The 19,546-nt window shown below is 37.2% G+C and overlaps 1 protein-coding gene across 4 annotated transcripts in view; it reads left to right on the forward strand.

Annotated features, from left to right (window-relative positions):
- Positions 1-19,546, forward strand: part of fli1 (Fli-1 proto-oncogene, ETS transcription factor) — an 89,846-nt gene that overhangs the window by 12,379 nt on the left and 57,921 nt on the right. Inside the window, exon 1 of one of the 4 annotated variants that reach the window (XM_041802777.1) lies at positions 6,365-6,547. The exons of 2 other annotated variants lie outside the window; for them this stretch is intronic. In XM_041802777.1, coding sequence (XP_041658711.1) covers positions 6,530-6,547 — 18 coding nt within the window. In that variant the 5' untranslated portion in view covers positions 6,365-6,529. Of the gene's footprint in view, positions 1-6,364; positions 6,548-6,567; positions 6,715-19,546 lie in introns of those variants that run through there. One more of the 4 variants, XM_041802787.1, reaches the window with a different exon arrangement.

The raw sequence follows: 19,546 nt of genomic DNA on the forward strand, positions 1-19,546 counted from the left end.
AGTTTTTGCGGCCTTGGTGCACTGTAAAACCCTTTTCAACGTTTGTTGTTTTTTTTTTTTTTTAAGTACTTTTAAGTTTGGTGTAAAGCTACATGTTCATCATCGACTGCAGTTTTCCCTTATTTCTACCACAGACTTCAGTCTTGAACGTTGATGCTACTCATGGTAGGCCAGCTGAAGTGCCTACACTGCAAAACTGAAGAAGTTGAAACTGCTCAAAATGTTTGGTTGATCAGTTTCAACCAAACATTTTGAGAAGTTGAAACTGCTCAAAAGTGGTGGAAATAGATTTTTTAAATCATCAGTACTCGTACTTTTATGTTGGGTTAAGTCGACTTTTGTAAGTTAAACTGCACTGTGGACACTTTACTATACAGTCTACAGTAAATTCTGTTTCTATCAATTTCAAAACAACATGTTAAAATACTTCAAGTAAAACTTTGTGTGCTACATCCACTGCAATTTTCCTTTTTCTATCACACACTTTAATCTTAATCATTTGTGCCACTTGAGGGACTTTAAGTGTACACTGAACCAGGAAGTCCTATCCTATAATGCTCAGTACCATGCATTGTAAATTATGGTTGCACCTCACAGTCTAACTGAGTCAGTAACTTCACTCATGGTGCATAAATGTCTTATGCCCAAAGGCATTCTGGGAAAACTAAGATTAAAGAAAATGCAGATTTATGGATGATCATCAATAATTTGAGTACGACAAACTTCTAAGAATGATTAAACAGAGTTTACTTAAAACTAAAAATGTGTTCAATCAGCTCAATAGAGTTAAAATAGCCATTGTGGATTTTTCAGTTATCACAACCCATTTTTTGGAACAACCTTCTACTGTTCAGTCCCACAGTGTTTGTCTTTTCCCTGTGGTAAAGCAGCCTAAAGTAAATGCAACTCTAACTTTGCTTGTTATGTATCCCATTTCAAGTATATAAGATCTAGGCAAAGGTGTGTTACAGTGTTTTAAAGTCTTCACATTTTGTGAGTTGCATGTTTATCTACAGAAGCAACGCTGAAGTGAAACGTGGTAATAAGCTGTGAAACGGTGACTCTTCTTGCAGTGTTATTGGTCTGCTCACGTTCAGAGCTGGCCCCATGTCTAGCATCTGCACTAAAATTATGCTGGAATTGATGAGGGCAATTTCATAGAGCAGACAAAAAGGAAAAAAACACTTTGTGGGGGTGGGGATTAGGGGGATTTCTACTTTTGAAATCAGGCAAATCATCGAATACCAGAAGGCGTCTCAATCAAATGTGTTGTGTTGTTTGGGATTAATAATGATAATTGGTATTATGTCCTCCGTTCATGTGTGCTCTTGTCGATGCAGGCTGTATTTCATCCAGCAGAGTGCTGAACAGCAGACGCACACGTGTAGCACAGACCCGCAGACTGTAGTGCGGTTAGGAGCTGAATGCTTGGATTTTATTAATGGTGTCTCAGGAAAACTTCACAGAAGCTCCACAGAGAGCTGTTTAAAAAAAAAAGACAAGGTTGCAACTCCTGTAACTCCTGTAGGTATTCAGGTTTCTCTGCTGTTTTGATTTAGAGCTCCTTCAGCGGCATGTCTGAGAAACATCTGTCCAAAATCTGAAGATAAACTTTATTTAATGTATCAATTTCACTATGAAATATGGGATAAAACAGAGAGCGGGCAGATTTACAGAAGGATGGAGGCATGGCTGGTGTGGACGTAAAGTGAAAGTGCTCTTAACACAAGATTATAGGTTTTACCATCAGGCAAAGGAAGGGAATTAGCTAGGACTTTGTGCCCCAGAGGGCCTGAAGACATAGGTGTGAATCCAGTATGAGATAAAAGGACTGATAAGGGATCAAAGATGATGAAAACAAGGGACCCTTAGTCCAACAGCAAGGTCCTACCTGCTAAAAATTAGGGCTGCAATTTACAAATCATAGAAGTTGCAATATTTCTTAACTCGAAATGTGTCAAAATACAGTTTAATGAATCAGTTTTTGGCAGCAGCAGAGATTTTATGCACATTATGCAATAATTCAAGTGTTAATTTTTATACTGGTTTACAAAAATCCTCCTTTCTGTGTTTTTATGTATGTTTTTCTTAATCAAAATGAGTGACATAAAATTTAAATGTCTTTAAACAAAGAAAATGACATCACATTTGCAATATGGGCAAAAATAGTTAGCTCATTCTAAATAATGATGAAGCCCAGCGTTACTTCATGAAAGTCGTACTCCAGCTGCTATCAGCTGGTAGCCAGCTTCACCTCCTCCACCCCAGCCGCCTCCTTTATGGCTTAAAGCTTGTTGCACCCCCGTATTCAGATTCATGCTACTATGGATTAGTTGCTTCTGAAATAATTTCATTGTTTTCAATACACATGGTCTTATTTATGGAATTATTTATTGCTTGAGTTTGTCAAAAAATACATAAGACTGACCTGAGAATGATCGCATATTAAATCGCAATATTGGGGGGAAAAAAATCACAATAAGATTATTTTTTCAAATTGTTCAGCCCTACAAAAAATCCAGTAAAATATCTTCAAATCAAGCAACCATACTTAGAAGGATACTAAAACAATAATGGGTGGATTACTGTGTGGTAAAAATGTAGGATTTGTTGCTGAAAAATGTTTCTTGCAGCAGCATTTCTTATGTTTTCAGAGGTAAAACCTGCCCTAGAGACATGTGAATGTATTCAAATGTAGTCAGTTTGAGTTATGATGCTCCTCTAAGAGGTGATGGGTAAGTATTATTGAGTATCTGGGTCTTTATATTTCAAAATCTGGCATGTCCTGCTTTGTTACCAGAAAAGAGATGCTTTAAAATATCTGTATGCTCCCCCGTAACTGCTTATAGATAAATGGAGTAGGGCCTGATATTGGTTTTAGCCAGGGGCCTCCAAATTCTTCAAACCGCCCCTACATGTCTGAGAAACAACTGTCTAAAGTCTAAACTTTATTTAATATCACATTCCCTGTTAAATACAGGATAAGAAATAGAATAAGCAAAGAAGGATATGCATGGCCAGTGTAGATGTGAACCCAAAGTGCACTGCCGTATCATTGAGAACAGCTGATCTAACGAAAGCCCTCATCAGCTGACTGCCAGCTGATGCACTCTAGGCATGCTACTGGATACCTGTACTCATGCTGCCACATCTAAAGCCTGGCTATACTTTCCTGCTACCTCTGCAAGCTGCTTTTTATACCCACCTCCACCCCAGCTCCTCCTTCTTCTACCTCTGCCATCCTGTTGTCATTCGGGACACTGATTACCAGAGCCCACAGTGGGGGTGGGCCCTTGAGAAGCCTGTAATAAAAGTTTGTTTTTATTGTTTTTTTTTTTTTGTTTGTTTGTTTGTTTTTGTCAGTGGGCATGATGAAACAAGATGAGTAAAACTGAACAGTGGCATCTTGTTCAAACATGAAAGATACAGACGTTTGGAATAGGCTAATGAACACATTACCTAATGTGAGGAAATAATATAAGCACATTTAAATCAACCATAGTAAAAAAAATGCTTGTTAATATAAGGAATTTTAGTTAAAAAATCCATAAAACTTTATTGATATTGGTAAAATATTTTTTGTTTGGCTGGCCAACTAAGGAGGCTCTGTGCACTTTTCTTTCTGGGGCCCAAAATCCCTAGTTGCGGCCCTGGTAGTGGGGGGTCCCTGGACTCTGGCGGTGTTATTGTGGATATCTTGGACTGAAAGGTCCAGGAATCCCTGCTTTAAACACAGGATTATAGGCGGTTTTACCATTAAGCAAAAAGCCTCATACTCCAAAGATAGAGTCGTTATAGCTGTGGATTACACGTGAGACATGCAGCTAAAACTACAAATAAGGGATCAAGAGTGAATGAAAAACAACAAAATAGATTTTGATTATTGATTATTGATTTGATTATTCTTGATTTGTTTGGGGTATGCGTTCCAAACCAATAAAGAAAAGTTTAACATGATTCAAGGTGGTATATTTCAGCCATTATTGTTAAAATACCCTTAAAATTAGTTCTGTTTTGATTAAAACTGTTAAGATTTATGCTCAATTTAAAGCAATGTGTACAGAAACTTATTTCTACATGAGGGGGTCCACGGTCTCTGGCACTTTTACTTTGGAAGTCACGGGCTAAAAGGTTTGGGAATCCCTGCATTAAACACAGGATTATAGCAGGTTTAACCATGAGGCAAAGGCAGGGAATGCCTGGTGCCTGGTGCTCTGAGGATACAGTCATTATAGACCTGAATTAAATATGAGAAATGCATCTAAAACTAAGAGGCCAGTATGGAATAAAACAACATCAAAATAGATTCTGGTTATCTAGGAAAGTCCCTCGTATTTGATCTTTAAAACTCCTGACTTTGACTTTTGATCCTATATTTATAACTATTAGATTCATAATTTAAAAAAATTAAGTCACATTTTGACCTTACTCCTGAATTTGACTTTTATCTTACATTTTCAGCTTTTAGATATATATATAATTCAATTTTTTAAGTCACATTTTTAACTTTTAGATTCATAATTAAACATTTTAGGTCTCAGTTTGACCTGTAAAAGTCACAGAATTTGACTTTTATCTTACATTTTTAACTTTTAGATTCAAAGATTAATTTTTTAAGTCACACTTTTTACTTTTAGATTCATAATTAAACATTTTAGGTCTCATTTTGACCTTTTAAACTCCTGACTTGGACTTTTATCTTACATTTTCAACTTTTACATTCATAGATCAATATTTGAAGTCAAATTTTTAACTTTTAGTTTCATAATTAAAAACTTTAGGTCTCATTTTGACCTTTAAAACTCCTGAATTTGACTTTTAATCCTATATTTAAAACTATTTGATTCATGATTAAAAACTTTAGGTCTCATTTTGACCTTTAAAACTCCTGAATTTGACTTTTAATCCTATATTTAAAACTATTTGATTCATAATTAAACATTTTAGGTCTCATTTTGACCTTTTAACTCCTGACTTGGACTTTTATCTTACATTTTCAACTTTTACATTCATAGATCAATATTTGAAGTCACATTTTTAACTTTTAGTTTCATAATTAAAAATTTTAGGTCTCATTTTGACCTTTAAAACTCCTGAATTTGACTTTTAATCCTATATTTAAAACTTTAAGATTCATCATCAAACATTTTAGGTGTCATTTTGACCTTTAAAACTTCTGAATTTGACTTTTATCTTACATTTTAAACTTTAAGATTCATAGATCAATATTTTAAGTCACATTTTTAACTTTTAGGTTCATAATTAAACATTTTAGGTCTCATTTTGACCTTTAAAACTCCTGAATTTGACTTTGATTTTACATTTTCTACTTTAAGATTCATAATTAAACATTTTAGGTCTCATTCTGACCTTTAAAACTCCTGAATTTGACTTTTAATCATATATTTAAAACTATTTGATTCATAATTAAACATTTTAGGTCTCATTTTGACCTTTTAAACTCCTGACTTGGACTTTTATCTTACATTTTCAACTTTTACATTCATAGATCAATATTTGAAGTCAAATTTTTAACTTTTAGTTTCATAATTAAACATTTTAGGTCTCATTTTGACCTTTAAAACTCCTGAATTGGACTTTTAATCCTATATTTAAAACTATTTGATTCATAATTAAAAACTTTGGGTCTCATTTTGACCTTTAAAACTCCTGAATTTGACTTTTAATCCGATATTTAAAACTATTTGATTCATAATTAAACATTTTAGGTCTCATTTTGACCTTTTAAATCCTGACTTGGACTTTTATCTTACATTTTCAACTTTTACATTCATAGATCAATATTTGAAGTCACATTTTTAACTTTTAGTTTCATAATTAAAAATTGTAGGTCTCATTCTGACCTTTAAAACTCCTGAATTTGACTTTTAATCCTATATTTCAAACTATTTGATTCATAATTAAACATTTTAGGTCTCATTTTGACCTTTAAAACTCCTGACTTTGACTCTTATCTTACATTTTCAACTTTTAGATCCATCATTAAAAACATTTTGAACTTTAAAAGAGGGATGGAGGCTCGGCCAGCGTAGGCGTGAACAGAAAGAGCTCTAAGCACGGATCTCATAACCTGAGAGAGGAAAGCTCATTCCCTAAAAGCTCGCTCTAATGTGTGCAGAAATAATTCTCCAGCCGGAGTAATAGTAAACTCTTCCACAACAACAGCAGGCTTTTTACAGCAGGCTACACAGAAATGGCTGTGCACAACGCAGGCAGCCATCCTGTAAATATTTCCGAGCAGAAAAACATAAGAGCCGAGCGAACACTCAATTGTTTTCCCTGCTTATCTCTCTGGGACAGTATCCTGCTTTTTTGAAGGCAGGGCTTTCGGTGACACACAGCTTCCTTCTCAACCTTCTCAACAGTGGTGACTTCACTTCCCAAATTTAGAGGAAAGAAAAAACTCTAAAGTGTCTCTTTCTCTCTCCGCCACATACCGGGGGCTGGAATTAATACAGGAGCGTGTCATGTTCGGGATATTGTCGGGGTCCGCTGAAAATTGCGCAAAATGGACGGAACTATTAAGGTAAGGGTGGAGAACGGGGTGTATGGGTTTGTGGGAGACTGCTTTTTCGGAGTTGCGCCTCCTTTTTTTAAAGCTATGGCTTGAAATGCCCCTGTGTGTGTCGGTGTGAGAGCTGGGACCTTCAATGTGACGATGATGAGCGGCTTTTCTGTCTCAGCCTGAGAGCGGTAACCACATCTCCTTATTTTTACTCCTTCTCTGAAACTTTTTTTCTTCTCTTTTATTTTGTTTTGAAAATATCTGGCGGGGTGTGAGATTACGCTGGATTCAAATCAGAATCACGCTTTGGATTTGGGGACCGAGCGCACAATTACGCACGTCTGGAAGGACGGAAAGGAGTGGCTTTGTGTTTCAGACACATCTTAGAGTACATTTAATGTCTGTATTTGTTATCCACGAGTTCAGAGAGTTAGTTTAGTCTGGCGTGGAGGGATTCAACATGACTGGATGGACCGCTGGATACGATGTGTCGAGCTGCGCAACGGCGGTGTGGCACACCGCCCGGCTTTTTCAGAGGATCCTGTCAAAAAGTTAAAAAGTGCTTCGGTCTGTTGTCTTCATTATAAGGGTTTTGTCTTTGCTGCTGTTGATTGTGGAGACTTTTCAGAGCGTTATATGAAGGGAAAGCTGTCATTTGGTAACTCTGCTCAGTTTGCAAAACTTAAAAACCGCAAGGCTTCACAATGATACCTTGGCTTGCTCCTCGTATAGTTACACAACTATTTTGAAACGGTATGTTGCTAGTGGAGAGCTCTGGTGTGCTTTAACACAAGCTACTGGCCCCCGACAGTCAGATTCCAGATGCAGTATGGCTGCGGTCACCAGATGTTGAATGGCAAGTCCCGATTAGTGCTCCAGTCTGTCCTCTGCTCAACAAGTGGGAGCTCCACACTGCAGCATCTGCCTTTGCTCTCATTGTTGCTGAAAAGTAAAGCGACTTGTTTTCTTGTTGGAAATTTAAAGTAGCTGGTTTGTGGCGGCTGGGTGTGGTGTGAGTTTTGGAAGAGTGTAAACGTTGGCCAGACAAGAATGTCAGGCTGCGTATAGTCCCTTAAATCCCGTCATTTACCGCTCACAGCCCTCTGATTGGATTCATGTGTAAGGGGGTGAATGCCATGCTGCCGGAGGACGTGAGCGTCTCAGATGGGATGCTGGTAACAAAACAAGAGTCTGCTACAATTAATCTAATCATAATTGAATCCTCTGACTGGCTGTTAGCTGCATTCATGCTCGCTAAAAGAAAGGAAGGGCTCTCTAGCCATGAGAGCTTCCTGTTCTACACAATCTTTTCCTGACAGGTTTCCTCTTCCTCCTTAAACAAAGGGCAGGAATGCCCCCCCCTGGGTGGCTCCTGCTAGATGGCTGAGTGTGAACGTCAAACAATCACACGTGTAGACTGAATGTGGAGCTGCTGCTCCAGACGCGTCGTGACGCATTTGGAGAGATGGGCTCTGCTGATGTAAATAGAGGAGAGGTGGCTCCCAGCAGGTGTCACAATCACACAATGCTTGTTATGATGCCTGTAGGACTTTTCCTCCAGCTTTGTCTGCAGCTCTGTATCATATCAAAACAGGATTTCAGTTTATTTAAGGTGGATTCAGAGAAAATGAGCCATCAGGGGAGACTGAAGCATCATAAATCTGATCTTTAACTATTGTTACAACCCTTTATGACAATTTACAGCATTCTTAGTGGTCTTGTGTGAGAGGAGAGCAGGGAAGAGTGTGACATGACATAAAGGAGGGGAAATGATCAGAAAATCAGCATGGCCAAGAAAAAACAGAGTATAAAGAAACAGAGCATTCTGGAGAGTTTACCAGTCAGCCATCATCTGACATGCTGTCAAGATTATTCAGGTTAATCGCGATTAATTGAGATCCACAATTAGTGCACTTATTTGTCATAATTTATCGTCTCTTTCAACAGTCTCTCTGCAGCCACAGTGAGGTGAAATAAATACACCACTGCTCTTTAAAGTCTCATTTCACCTTAAAACCTCACAGACAGCTCAGACGAGTCAGAAGTCTTCTGAACATGATGGCACCAACATTTACCTTTTTCCTCTTCCCTTTATTTGACTGTAGGATCCACGACAAGGCCTTTTCTGTGGTAACGTTCATGTTAGAGTCTTTGATCTCCCTAAGCTGGTCAGTATTCCTACACTGTAAGCCCGGATGAGTTGAATTTACTTAAAAAAATGAAATGAAAACTTGAGTGAATTTAACTGAAGTTTTTAAGCACAACAAACTAGATGCCAAGTTGATTTAACTCAAAATTTCCTGCAAAGTCAATTTCTTTGCACAATTTTTAAACTTAAATTTTAAGTCTATTGCACTAAATTACAAGTTGATTTAATTAAAAATAATTTGGAAAATTAAATTAAGTCAACTTAATATTTTCTAAATGTGTACACTGTAAATGTCTGTTAGTGAGCCACTGAAGCAGTGGTTGATATAATGTCAGGATCATCCAACAGTCATAGACTTTAATAACAGTAACATGGCCCCCTATGTAACTGAGACAGAAACTTCACTCATTGTTCATTTTATTTATTTATTTTATTTAACCTTTATTTAACCAGGACAAAGCCTCTTTGAGGTTAAAAATCTCTTTTTCAAAAGTGCTCTGGCCAAGAAAGCAGCAGCAAACAGAGTGCATAAAGGTTTCGTGCCCAAAGGCATTCTGGGAAAACTGTAGATTTGTCATAACTCAAATAATTTCAGTGATAACAAAAATACTTGAATTGTTTGAGTACTGTTCACTTCAAACTAAAATGAGTTCAGTCAGCTCATAAAAATACAGTTGAAATCATTGTGTTGGATTTTTAAGTGAACACAACTCAATTTCACCCCTTTTTATTGAATTTGTTTAAACCAAATAAACTAAAGTAAACTGAGAACTTTAGCTGTTATGGCCAAGAAGTACAAGTACTTGTTTAAAAGAAGAATGGAGAACAGGTTACAAAAAACTGAGTTAAAGGTGCAGTGTGTAATATTTGGCCTAGTAGCGTTTAGCTGAACAAACGTGGTAAAATAAAGCAGAACATTTCTAAGACGGTCTATCTAGATAGAGTTTAGTCATCTAAATTTAAAAATAGCTATTTTGAAAAAAACAACTCAGAATAAACCTTTAATTCATACATAGGGAGGCTCCCCTCCATGGATGCCGCCATCTTGGATTTTTACATGTTTCCATGGTAACATAGAGGAAAAAGGATAAATAAAGTTATTGTATTGTATCATATACACATTAAACTGGTTGCCACAGTTTCCAGCAGAGAAATGTAATCCAGAACCCACTTCTAGATGTTGATATTCAGTTTTACACACTGCACCTTTAATTCAACTCAGTGTTTCTGAGTAAAATGGATGTTGCGTTTCTCAGTGCAAGAACCAACCAGTCTTCTTAGCTTCTGTCTTAGATGTTTGAACAAGGAAATTGCACAATTTTGTTTCAAACAAGCCAAGCCAAGTTTGAATTCAACACCTTGAAGCATTTGATATTATCAGTAAACCCAAAGTTTAAGTTAAAAAAATAGAAATTTTCAGTTGTTCAACTCAAAACAACAAGTACACTCTACAGTCACATTATAATAGTAGAATACACCACAATGACTTAAGTAATGCAAAAAACTTAGTTTTTTAAAGTAATATTTTCTTAAATTACTTGATCACAAACAACTTTCGGGTTAACAGTGTAGTCCAGAATTTCCATAAATGTTTAAGTTATTCAGTTGGGATGTTTGTAGAATTTATTTTGATTTTTTCTAGGAAATTTCTGGAAAACTTTTGGGGATCTGTTTTATTTGATTTGTTTATTTAAATTTATTTTTTGGTACTTTAATGAGAATTTGAGGATGATGGAATGTTAAGGAAAATTTATGTATGTTGGGGTAATCCTCCAGGGAATTTTCAGGTAATTCATGTGTTAAACTTTGAAAATTTGAGTAGAAATTTTACATGAAATTTTCCTGGAATTTTCTGGAATTTTTGGTCAAATTTTTGTAAATCTTAAGGCTTTTTTCCAGGCATGTTTACACTTACATTCATTTATATTTAAGGACATTTTTAAGTGATTTTTTTTTTTTTAATTTGATAGCCATTTTGTTTTGGTAGTTTTAGGGAATATTTTATGTTTTGAAAATGTTTCCGTGACCTCCAGAACTTTATTTTACTTCCTACTTGGCCTTGCTGACTGAACAGTCCCCTACTGAAAAACACTCAACATGTATTTAAAAAGATAACAGATAAAGTTGTATGGTGTACAGTAAGATCAGCCTGCTGTCCTCATAAGAAGACATCATTTTTTGACAGGACTTAGGTTTTAGACTTCTCAGGTCTGACTTATTAAAAAAGTGGGAGAAACTAAAAATGCATTTCAAACAAAAGCTCAGGCCTCAGGAGATTATTGGCGATTAACTACAGGAATGATGAGATTAATCATGATTAGAATTGTAATCTTTGACAGCCCTGGTTTAAGTATGATGATAAACTTTGGTATCAGTGGGGATCTGTCATGTTAGACGCTGAGACACTAAAGCTGAACCAGAATAGTAAAACAGGCTGTGTAAATGTACGATGAGATTTAAATGGAATTCATTTAAAATGAAATTTAGGATGCAAAACATGTTAATAGTTCCAGTTATGAGAGATGCAAAATCTTAAAAACATATTTTTATTTATGTGTTGTGGAGAGTTTGTAAGAAGACAGAGAAGGGAAAGAGAGAGCAGAAGAGTGAGAAAATACAACAGGTGGATAAATGACAGTGAGAGATGAAGCTCTTTTTCACTTTTTTGCACAGATTTGGTCAAGTTTACCATAGAGCACGGTGCAAATGCACATAAGCAGCACAGTTGCTGTCCAAAATAATTTGACATCTGGATTTTCTCTAAAAATTGTCCCTCACGTTTATGACGTGTCAAACACGAGAAACAAAAACTCCAACACAGAGAAAGAACATCTGTTTTATTTTGCTGATGAAATGAAAAGATTCGACGTGAAATCAGAAGACATAGACACAGTTAATCAAACAACTAACTTTATTAGCCGTTAATCCTTTCAAAAAGACATTAATATCAGTAACAGTTCATCTGTTTAGTTCACTCAGACCGAATTTAGGCTTACATTCATGTCAACAGAAAAGTCCCACTGTCCGCCCCCAGGCTGTCAGAGTTTTCTCCTCTGATTATTTAAAAATCTGCTGTGAATAAGTCTCACGCTAGACACCATTAAAAAATCAGGATTCTCCAAGCTTTTCCAATCCGGCCAACACAGCAGCCAGAATCAAAGCATCCGTCTGATCTTTAAGAAACAATCAATGATCTATAGAAGGTTTTAACTCAAAAAACATCCTGCTGCATGAGGAAGGGGCGCCACCATACAGTAAAAATTTAAATCACACACATTATGTCCATAAATGTCAACATTGTATCACAAAAATGTTTTTGTTTCAGTCTAGTGGAGCTCCAGAAGTGCGTAACTCCATATCAGTGAAGAAGCACTTCAAAATTAAAGGCATTTTTGGCTGGTTAGTCAATAAACTCTCTAAAGAAATGCCCTCGTTCCTTTTGAGCCCACCTAATTGTAGCTATGAAAGCTTAGCCTCCACAATACCCATGCGATGTGACATGATATAATGTTATCGACAATTAAAAACCATTCTACTTGTTTTAAGGAGCAGTGGTGGATGTATTTTACATCTCTGTGGCTGCAGGAGGATGCTCATGTGACTAAACCAACATCTGCTGAAAGGAATACTAGTGTGCTATTCATTGCAATTTTACAAATTAAATGAATCTTCTCATTATAGACCTTAATTAGTCACGATCTACCTTGACAGCCCTTATTAACGTCTCATTTTACATAAAAAAAAAAACTCAGCTTAGAGGACAAGTTGAACCTCATCTGCACCATGTGTAATCAAACATTTACATTTTTACAGTTTCCTTATTTTCCTTTCAATCTAAGGCAAGTTCTTTTATAGCAGTTAAGCTCATGTTGTATTCTATCTATAAAAGCAGGCCTGTATTCAAACAGGAAGTGAGTTTCCCTTAGTTCAATCAGGAACACTCTCGTCATAACCTGACACGCCAGATGGATGTGTTTCACATATCCATCTGGGAAAGCTTCGACAGGAAACGTTTGAGAAAAGGCAGAGGCTTTGAAAAAAACTCGGAGGGTGATTGGGTGAACTCTCTGTCTGTCAGATCTCTACGGGCCAATCAGAGCAACGAAACACGTGACGTAGCCGCTATCGAGCTGCACGTGTGCAGCCATTGAGGAATAACGCGAAACATGGCGACTATAGACATGTAAATACTCGACTTTTGTCGTTTTTGAAAAGAAAACAACTCACTGCTGTTCTTTGTTCTTCTTTTAGCAAAGAAATGTCATCAAGTTCTGATAAAACTGGCGCTTTAGCAGCATCCACACTAATCTCTTCCTCCATAACTGCACCAGCTCTTGCTGCTGCTTGTTTACGTCACGACTCTGCTGCGCCTGAAAGTGCTGCCCCTCTTCGCTGATTGATCCTGTCGCTTTCTAACCGGGCCCAAACGGTTCAGACGGGAGCTTTGCAAGATGGATTCGCCAGTGAAAAACAAGGAAACGGGCATATCTATCTGTTTTGCAAGGTTACTCTCGTCATACATTTAACTATTTTATTCCAGATTGGATATATAATTTTACTTAGCAGAGAAGGCTCTGCTCCACTCCACATGGCGAGAAACCCCCATATAGATCAATACATTTATAATGATGCATACTGAATACAATAAAATGAGTTCAAAATCCATAGTAGCATGAATCTGAATATGAGGGTGCAACAAGCTGTATGCTATAAAGGAGGAGGCTGGGGTGGAGGAGGTTAAACGTTTCCAGCTGCAGCAGCGTGGTGCATCAGCCTTAATGCAAGCAGGGATTAGTGAAAATTGCATCATATTTAAATACGCCGCTGTGTTGAGAGTAAGAGCTGTGATTGGCTGTGGGAGCTGGGAGGCGATCACTGGGATCAGCTGGCCATCAGCTGATCGTGGCTGAGCTTACGACTGTGCATGAGCTAACGCTAGGCTTCATTTCAAGGGAGTTGAAAAATTCAAAATGACCAAAAAAGGGGATTTGTGGGATTTTAAAAAGCATGAAATTATTTGCGATAGAACTCCAGATTAATTGTGATTAAAAATGTAATCCAGGGACAGCCCAGACAAAATGCACTCAGAGGACCTTTGTATGAACTACATGTAAGTGTTTTATGATGGTTTTAGTCAGTACGTGATCATTTAAGCAGACAAACTCTTGTGCCACCACTGGATTCTCTGGTGCCCCCTTTAGGACGTCCTGGACCACAGGTTGGGACTAATTCTCTAAGAGGCTGTGTGCTTTTGCTTTGATATCAAAGGAAACTGAATTTAACAGAAGTTAAAAGTTTCCATAATAATTTTTGAATGAAAATTGAAAATGAATAAAAACGTTATGCCAGTAACTACCAGTTTATGGATTAATGGAGATGTTTCCAGCTCTGGAAATCACAGTTGGCCCACAGATCAAAAGTAGACATCTTGCTCTCATAATTCAAACACATTTTTATTGTTTCCATATTTTTAACATGGAAATATCAAAGAGGCTTGCAACCAAGTATTAAAAATATCACTGCATCCCATGCAAAGCTTATTTGATGTTTAACTAGACTAGCTCCCATTCGACCTGACTTACCCTCTGCTTTTATTGAACATGATTCCATGTACAAACACCAGTTTTATTTTCTCAGAATCCACAGAGATATTCAGAAACCGTCCTCACAAGAAACTGACAAGTGGCACACAGCCCCTGAGATCTGTGGCTTTACGAGACAGAAAGAAAAATAATGTTTCTGAGTAACTCTCCCTGGCAGTGTGTTCCTCACAGATACTGGAAAGAAAACTCAGGCGCTGGTCTGTCATCCTCCCAGCTCCTCCTCACCAGTGCGGCCTGCCCTATTTTTAAAAAAAACACTATCTATGATCTCGATAGGCTCCCACCACTTGCCAATCATGGTAACAATTGTCCGGGCTGATATGTCAGTGTAAATATAACGTGTAACAGTCATAATGGTTGAGTCGGCCCTTATCGAGCTGCAGTGAGACGTTCCCTCACTCTTGTGCGCTTTATCATCCTCAGACGAGCTGCTGTGCTCTGCAGATAGACCGTACCTCTGCCAGGGTTTAGACCATGATGGATCCACTGATGAAATCACTGGAAAATCTCATTCTGGAGAGATGCTAAAACGCTCTGGAGAGGTTCAGAGCATCACCCTGAACAGTAGCTCACTGGAGCAGTTAAAACGCGTTTATTCAGTTTGTTGAAAGGCTCTAATGACTCAGAATAAATGGTACAGAGCGAGAACTCACTTTCATATGTTCTTTTTTGTAGCTGCACTGGGTTTAACATTGTGGAAAAACCACCAGTATTTCTTGTAAAAAGATCATTTTTAATAACTAAGAAATATGCCCAAATTAAACCCCAGTGCGTTTTAAAATTGCATATTTTATTGTAATGTTATTTTATCGTTCATATACGTGGACAGTGTGCACCAAATAGGAATAAAGTCAAAGCAGACAGTGAGGAATATTCAGGCTTATTATCAACTTCTACTAAACACATATTTTAGCAACGAAAAGAGGAATGTTTTCTTTTTGGTTTTAAAATTTATATTTTTGGGCTTTTTATGCCTTTCATGTATAGAGGACAGTGGATAGAGTCAACCGCCAGGCATCTGCACCCCGAGCATTTTATTTTCAAGTTTTATTACATATGTTTGGAAATCTATCAACGTGGTACACCTTTATTAAAAAGTCTCAGTTTTATTCTTTCCTAATGTTGTTTTATGACTCTCAGCTAATCAATATTATTTGTATAGGTTAAAATAGATAGCGAATGTTAACCCAAGACACTTTAAAGAGGCCAGATCTGCACTGTAAGCTTTGTTTTTCTAACATACAGAGACCCAGCATTAATCTCTCAAGAGCACAGCGCTAAGCATCATTTAACAAAGTTAGAGTGGCAGAGAGGAGACGGCTACTAACAGTCTGAAATCTCCAGCAGAAGCAGACTCATGCTTAGATATCTGAGCCGACATTTACCATTCCCCCTGTTTGGAAGAGAAAATGCAAATACGTCCTGGTAAAATCATCATATCATTGGCCTAATTTGTAGTACTGTATGGTCGTTGATGTTTTTAGAATTCAAATCATCTTTGAAAAAGCATAATAGTTTACCAGCAGATGATACAAATCTCCCCCAGTAAAGCAGATAGATTGGTCAGATTTCAGGTCTGTCATCAGGCAGAGCCGTCTCGCAAAGCTTCAGACTGAAGCAGTGTTAATTCTGACAGCTTTTTTAATTTCAGTCTCAGTCTTTAGATCAAATGCCTTTAAGTTTTAGTCACATTTTAGTAATTGCTACCCTTTTTTTAGTCAATGAAAACTCAAAACATGTTAGTCTTGTTTAGTCCATAAAACGTCCTCAGATTTTTGTCTTTACTTTAAGTCCAAGCATTAATTCTCTTGCTTGAATCTGGTACTAAATTATAGTGGTGCATACGAACGCTCTGTCAAACCCGAGGTCTGAGCTTTCTACAGCTGAGAGGCTGAGTAGCTGCAGATACGCTGTTTTTTGAAAGACTTACCTACAGTGGAGAAATATCATGGATTTTTAATGTCGACAAAAACTAAATTACATTGTAGTCTAGTTTTAGTCATCTTGACAAAAGTTACAACTTACTTTTAGTCAGTTTAAGTCATCACAGATCTGTTTTTGGATGGTCTTAGTCGTGTCTCTCATAGCAAAAAGGCTGACAACCAACATTTTTAGCCACAGTGTAGTCGACGAAATGAACACTGGACTGAAACACTTGCCTCTAGTCTGAGAATGAATGGACCAATCAGCTTCATTTTAGGAGAAGGATTTGGTAGCTATGGGAGGGGTGTAGTTGCAAACTGGTAAACAGTGGTGACCATTGAAAAGAATGGTGTGCAGACAGGGACTTAGCTTGGCATTTTGGGCCCCCAGAAAGAATTTTACACAGGGCCCCCCTTCTACCAGCTACCCAAGCAACAAATGTTGCTCCATTATTTACAAATATCCATACATTTAAATGTATTTTTGAACCATTATTTCTGGATTTATGAGCAATATTTTTACAATGGTTAAATCAAATTTATTTGCTTAATTCATTTGGCAGCGCTGGACTGTACCATTTGGATATTTCTGAGGGAGGAGCAGGGCTCCCCAGTATTTTATTTCTCTCTATTTGATACAAATTTCAGCCTGTTGACTAATTCCTTCAGTTGCTTTTGGTTCAATAATGGCGCTAAGAAAAAATAAATAAAAACACACCTTTCATTGCAGGCTTCTTAAGAGCCCCTTCACTGTGGGCCCGGGTAATCAATACCCTTTTCCCCCTGTGCTACGTCCATGTGTGCAGCTATAGCAGCAGTTTTATCAGAAATGGACGGCTTTTCTCTTTTCATTATGTCAATCTGAGATGCCTGTGGGGAAGCGCTGCATGATTCGCAGGACATTAAACTCCTTATTTATCTCACATTGACATATGAAACATCCTCATTTTTGCTGCTGAACTTTGTTTCGGTGCTGTCTCTTTAAGAGTCCCTTACCTTACATGCCCACTACCTTCTGATTGGCCAGCTCTGTGAAAGCAGCTGGGGGCAGAACCATGGACAGTTCTTGTGGACAGGGCACAGTTTTCAAGCCCCGCCTCTTAGATGTGTTAGCTAAACTTGACTTAATTTTGTTCGGCTTTGCTTCTGATTAAAATGGCAAACTTTGAAATATGTCCTGAAGCAGATATTTATGCTCTTCTCTGGAGTTGCTCTGGAGTTTGATCCACCAACTGGCTCCACTGATAGTGAATAACAATAACTGTTGATTGGACTGTAATGAATGTGATGTTGCCCTCTCACTCTCTGAGATGTTTCTGAAAGGGTCTGCTCGTTCCAAACACCACTGATGGGGTGTTACCTCCATGGATGTGAGAAATATCCCATGGTACGGATACGTTGAACTGTCCACCTGCTGTGTCAGGTTAACACCAATCAGACGCTCTATCATTGTATGATGTCCACATGTGTGAATTGTTGGTTTTTGGTCAATTCAAACTGCATTTTATTCCAAATTTAGGTTTTAAAAAGCATAAAAATGGTTATCATACTCATATTTTTTCAACCTACATTGACCTCCTTGAATAAACAGTTTTTACAGCCTGAGAAATTTGACAACCACCGTCAGCCATCTTGGATTGTTGTATCATCAAGTAGCGAATATTTAGAACATAAGGAAGTGACGACTGAGCCAGTATTTTTTGTTATTTATCTACTGACACTGCCCTCAAGTGGTTAGGAAACATAACCGTGATAAAACCAGCCTACAATGGAGTTAAATAAATACACTATTATAGATGCTGTGCATAAAAAGCGAGTTGATGTTCCAACTAAATTTATCTGAACAGACCAAATCAGAATACAGGCTTTATAGAAGAACAAGAACAACATTTAAGAGCAATATGACTTGTCATTATGACTTTAAAAGCAGCTGTTATGGTCATAACAACTCAAGGGTTGATTTTTTATTTGGCATATTTAAGCACAATGCACTTTTAATGCAGCATTAAAACGGGGTTACAAGAGATCATCCATTCCATTTAAACTGGCTGTTATGTTCTATAATATGCATTTTAATAACCCCAAACATTTTCCATCCTCATCTTCATGTAACAACGATAACATGTGCTCCGAAGGAGACGTTTACAATCAGGACGGGGATAAGTGAAAACTCTCGACTTGCATGAAATGTCTGAGAATGGAATGATTTTGAAGTTCTGCGGGATCATCGAGGATTTCGCTTTCATTTTGCTTTTCATTTTAGAGAATGCTAAACGCTACGTGTTGGAAATATTGATCAATGAATATCAAGTAGCATTTTCTCCCTGAAGCAGATATGTGGCATTTGGAATGAAATAATTCAGTCCTCTGGAATTAGACACGTCTCGGTCTAAGCTGTGCCATCAGATCCAGATGTGCATCAGACTCGGTCCTAATCCTCAGCAGAACCATATGACTCGAGTCATTGTACTTTATATTCTGGCTTATAGGTTTCATGCATTTGTTACATAGCTGTTTACAGTGAAACATGAAGCAATTACTACTGAGACAGTCAATGAGTCACTGTTGAGAAGAGTCCAGTCTGTTCAAGCTTCAGGTTTGTTCATTTTTACTCCCTTCTTCCCATCATTGAAATCTTGGCACCAACATCTACATGTAAGATATAACATATCAAGTAAGGCTGGGAAATACTGACTAAAAACCACATGTTGATTTTTTCTGGCTGACTGGCAACACACCATATTTATGTGGAAATGTCTCATTTTTGTAAAAATAAATAACAATTTCTGTCAAAATTCTGGAAGTGCACACTTTGATTCTATTAAATATAAAACCATATTAATACCACAGCAATGAAAAAAGTCCTAGTCACCCTATTTTTAGTCATTTTTTATTTTCTATGAAAACAGGAAACAAGCTGCTGCAGAACATCCAAATTTTAACAAAACATTCGTAGTATTTCCACATGTTAAGGTTGTCAAAATTCTCTAAAACAGCCTGTGGCCCAATCTGATACTAAGAATCTTCTATTTATTTTATAATAGAGGATTACAATGCAACGTAGGAGACATAAGCATAAAAGAAAATGTTAGCATAGTTTAAAATACAATTAATGAGCCACCAGCGGTTATTTTATTGAAACAATTTTCTGTAGTCATTTATATTTTCTTTTCCAGTATTAATCACTTAAAATGTATGGTAAGAGTCCTTAAAACTCTTCAAAGTTACATTAATGCAGCATAGTAGAACGATGGAGTGTCACCAGTTAACTCAGCACCAGTTAAACCATGACACCCTCTCTGTCCATCCGACAGGAAATATTGAAAAGGTGACATGTTAGTTAAAT

The sequence above is a fragment of the Cheilinus undulatus genome, linkage group 2 (assembly GCF_018320785.1).
Source record: "Cheilinus undulatus linkage group 2, ASM1832078v1, whole genome shotgun sequence".
In the NCBI taxonomy this organism is placed as follows: Eukaryota; Metazoa; Chordata; class Actinopteri; order Labriformes; family Labridae; genus Cheilinus; species Cheilinus undulatus.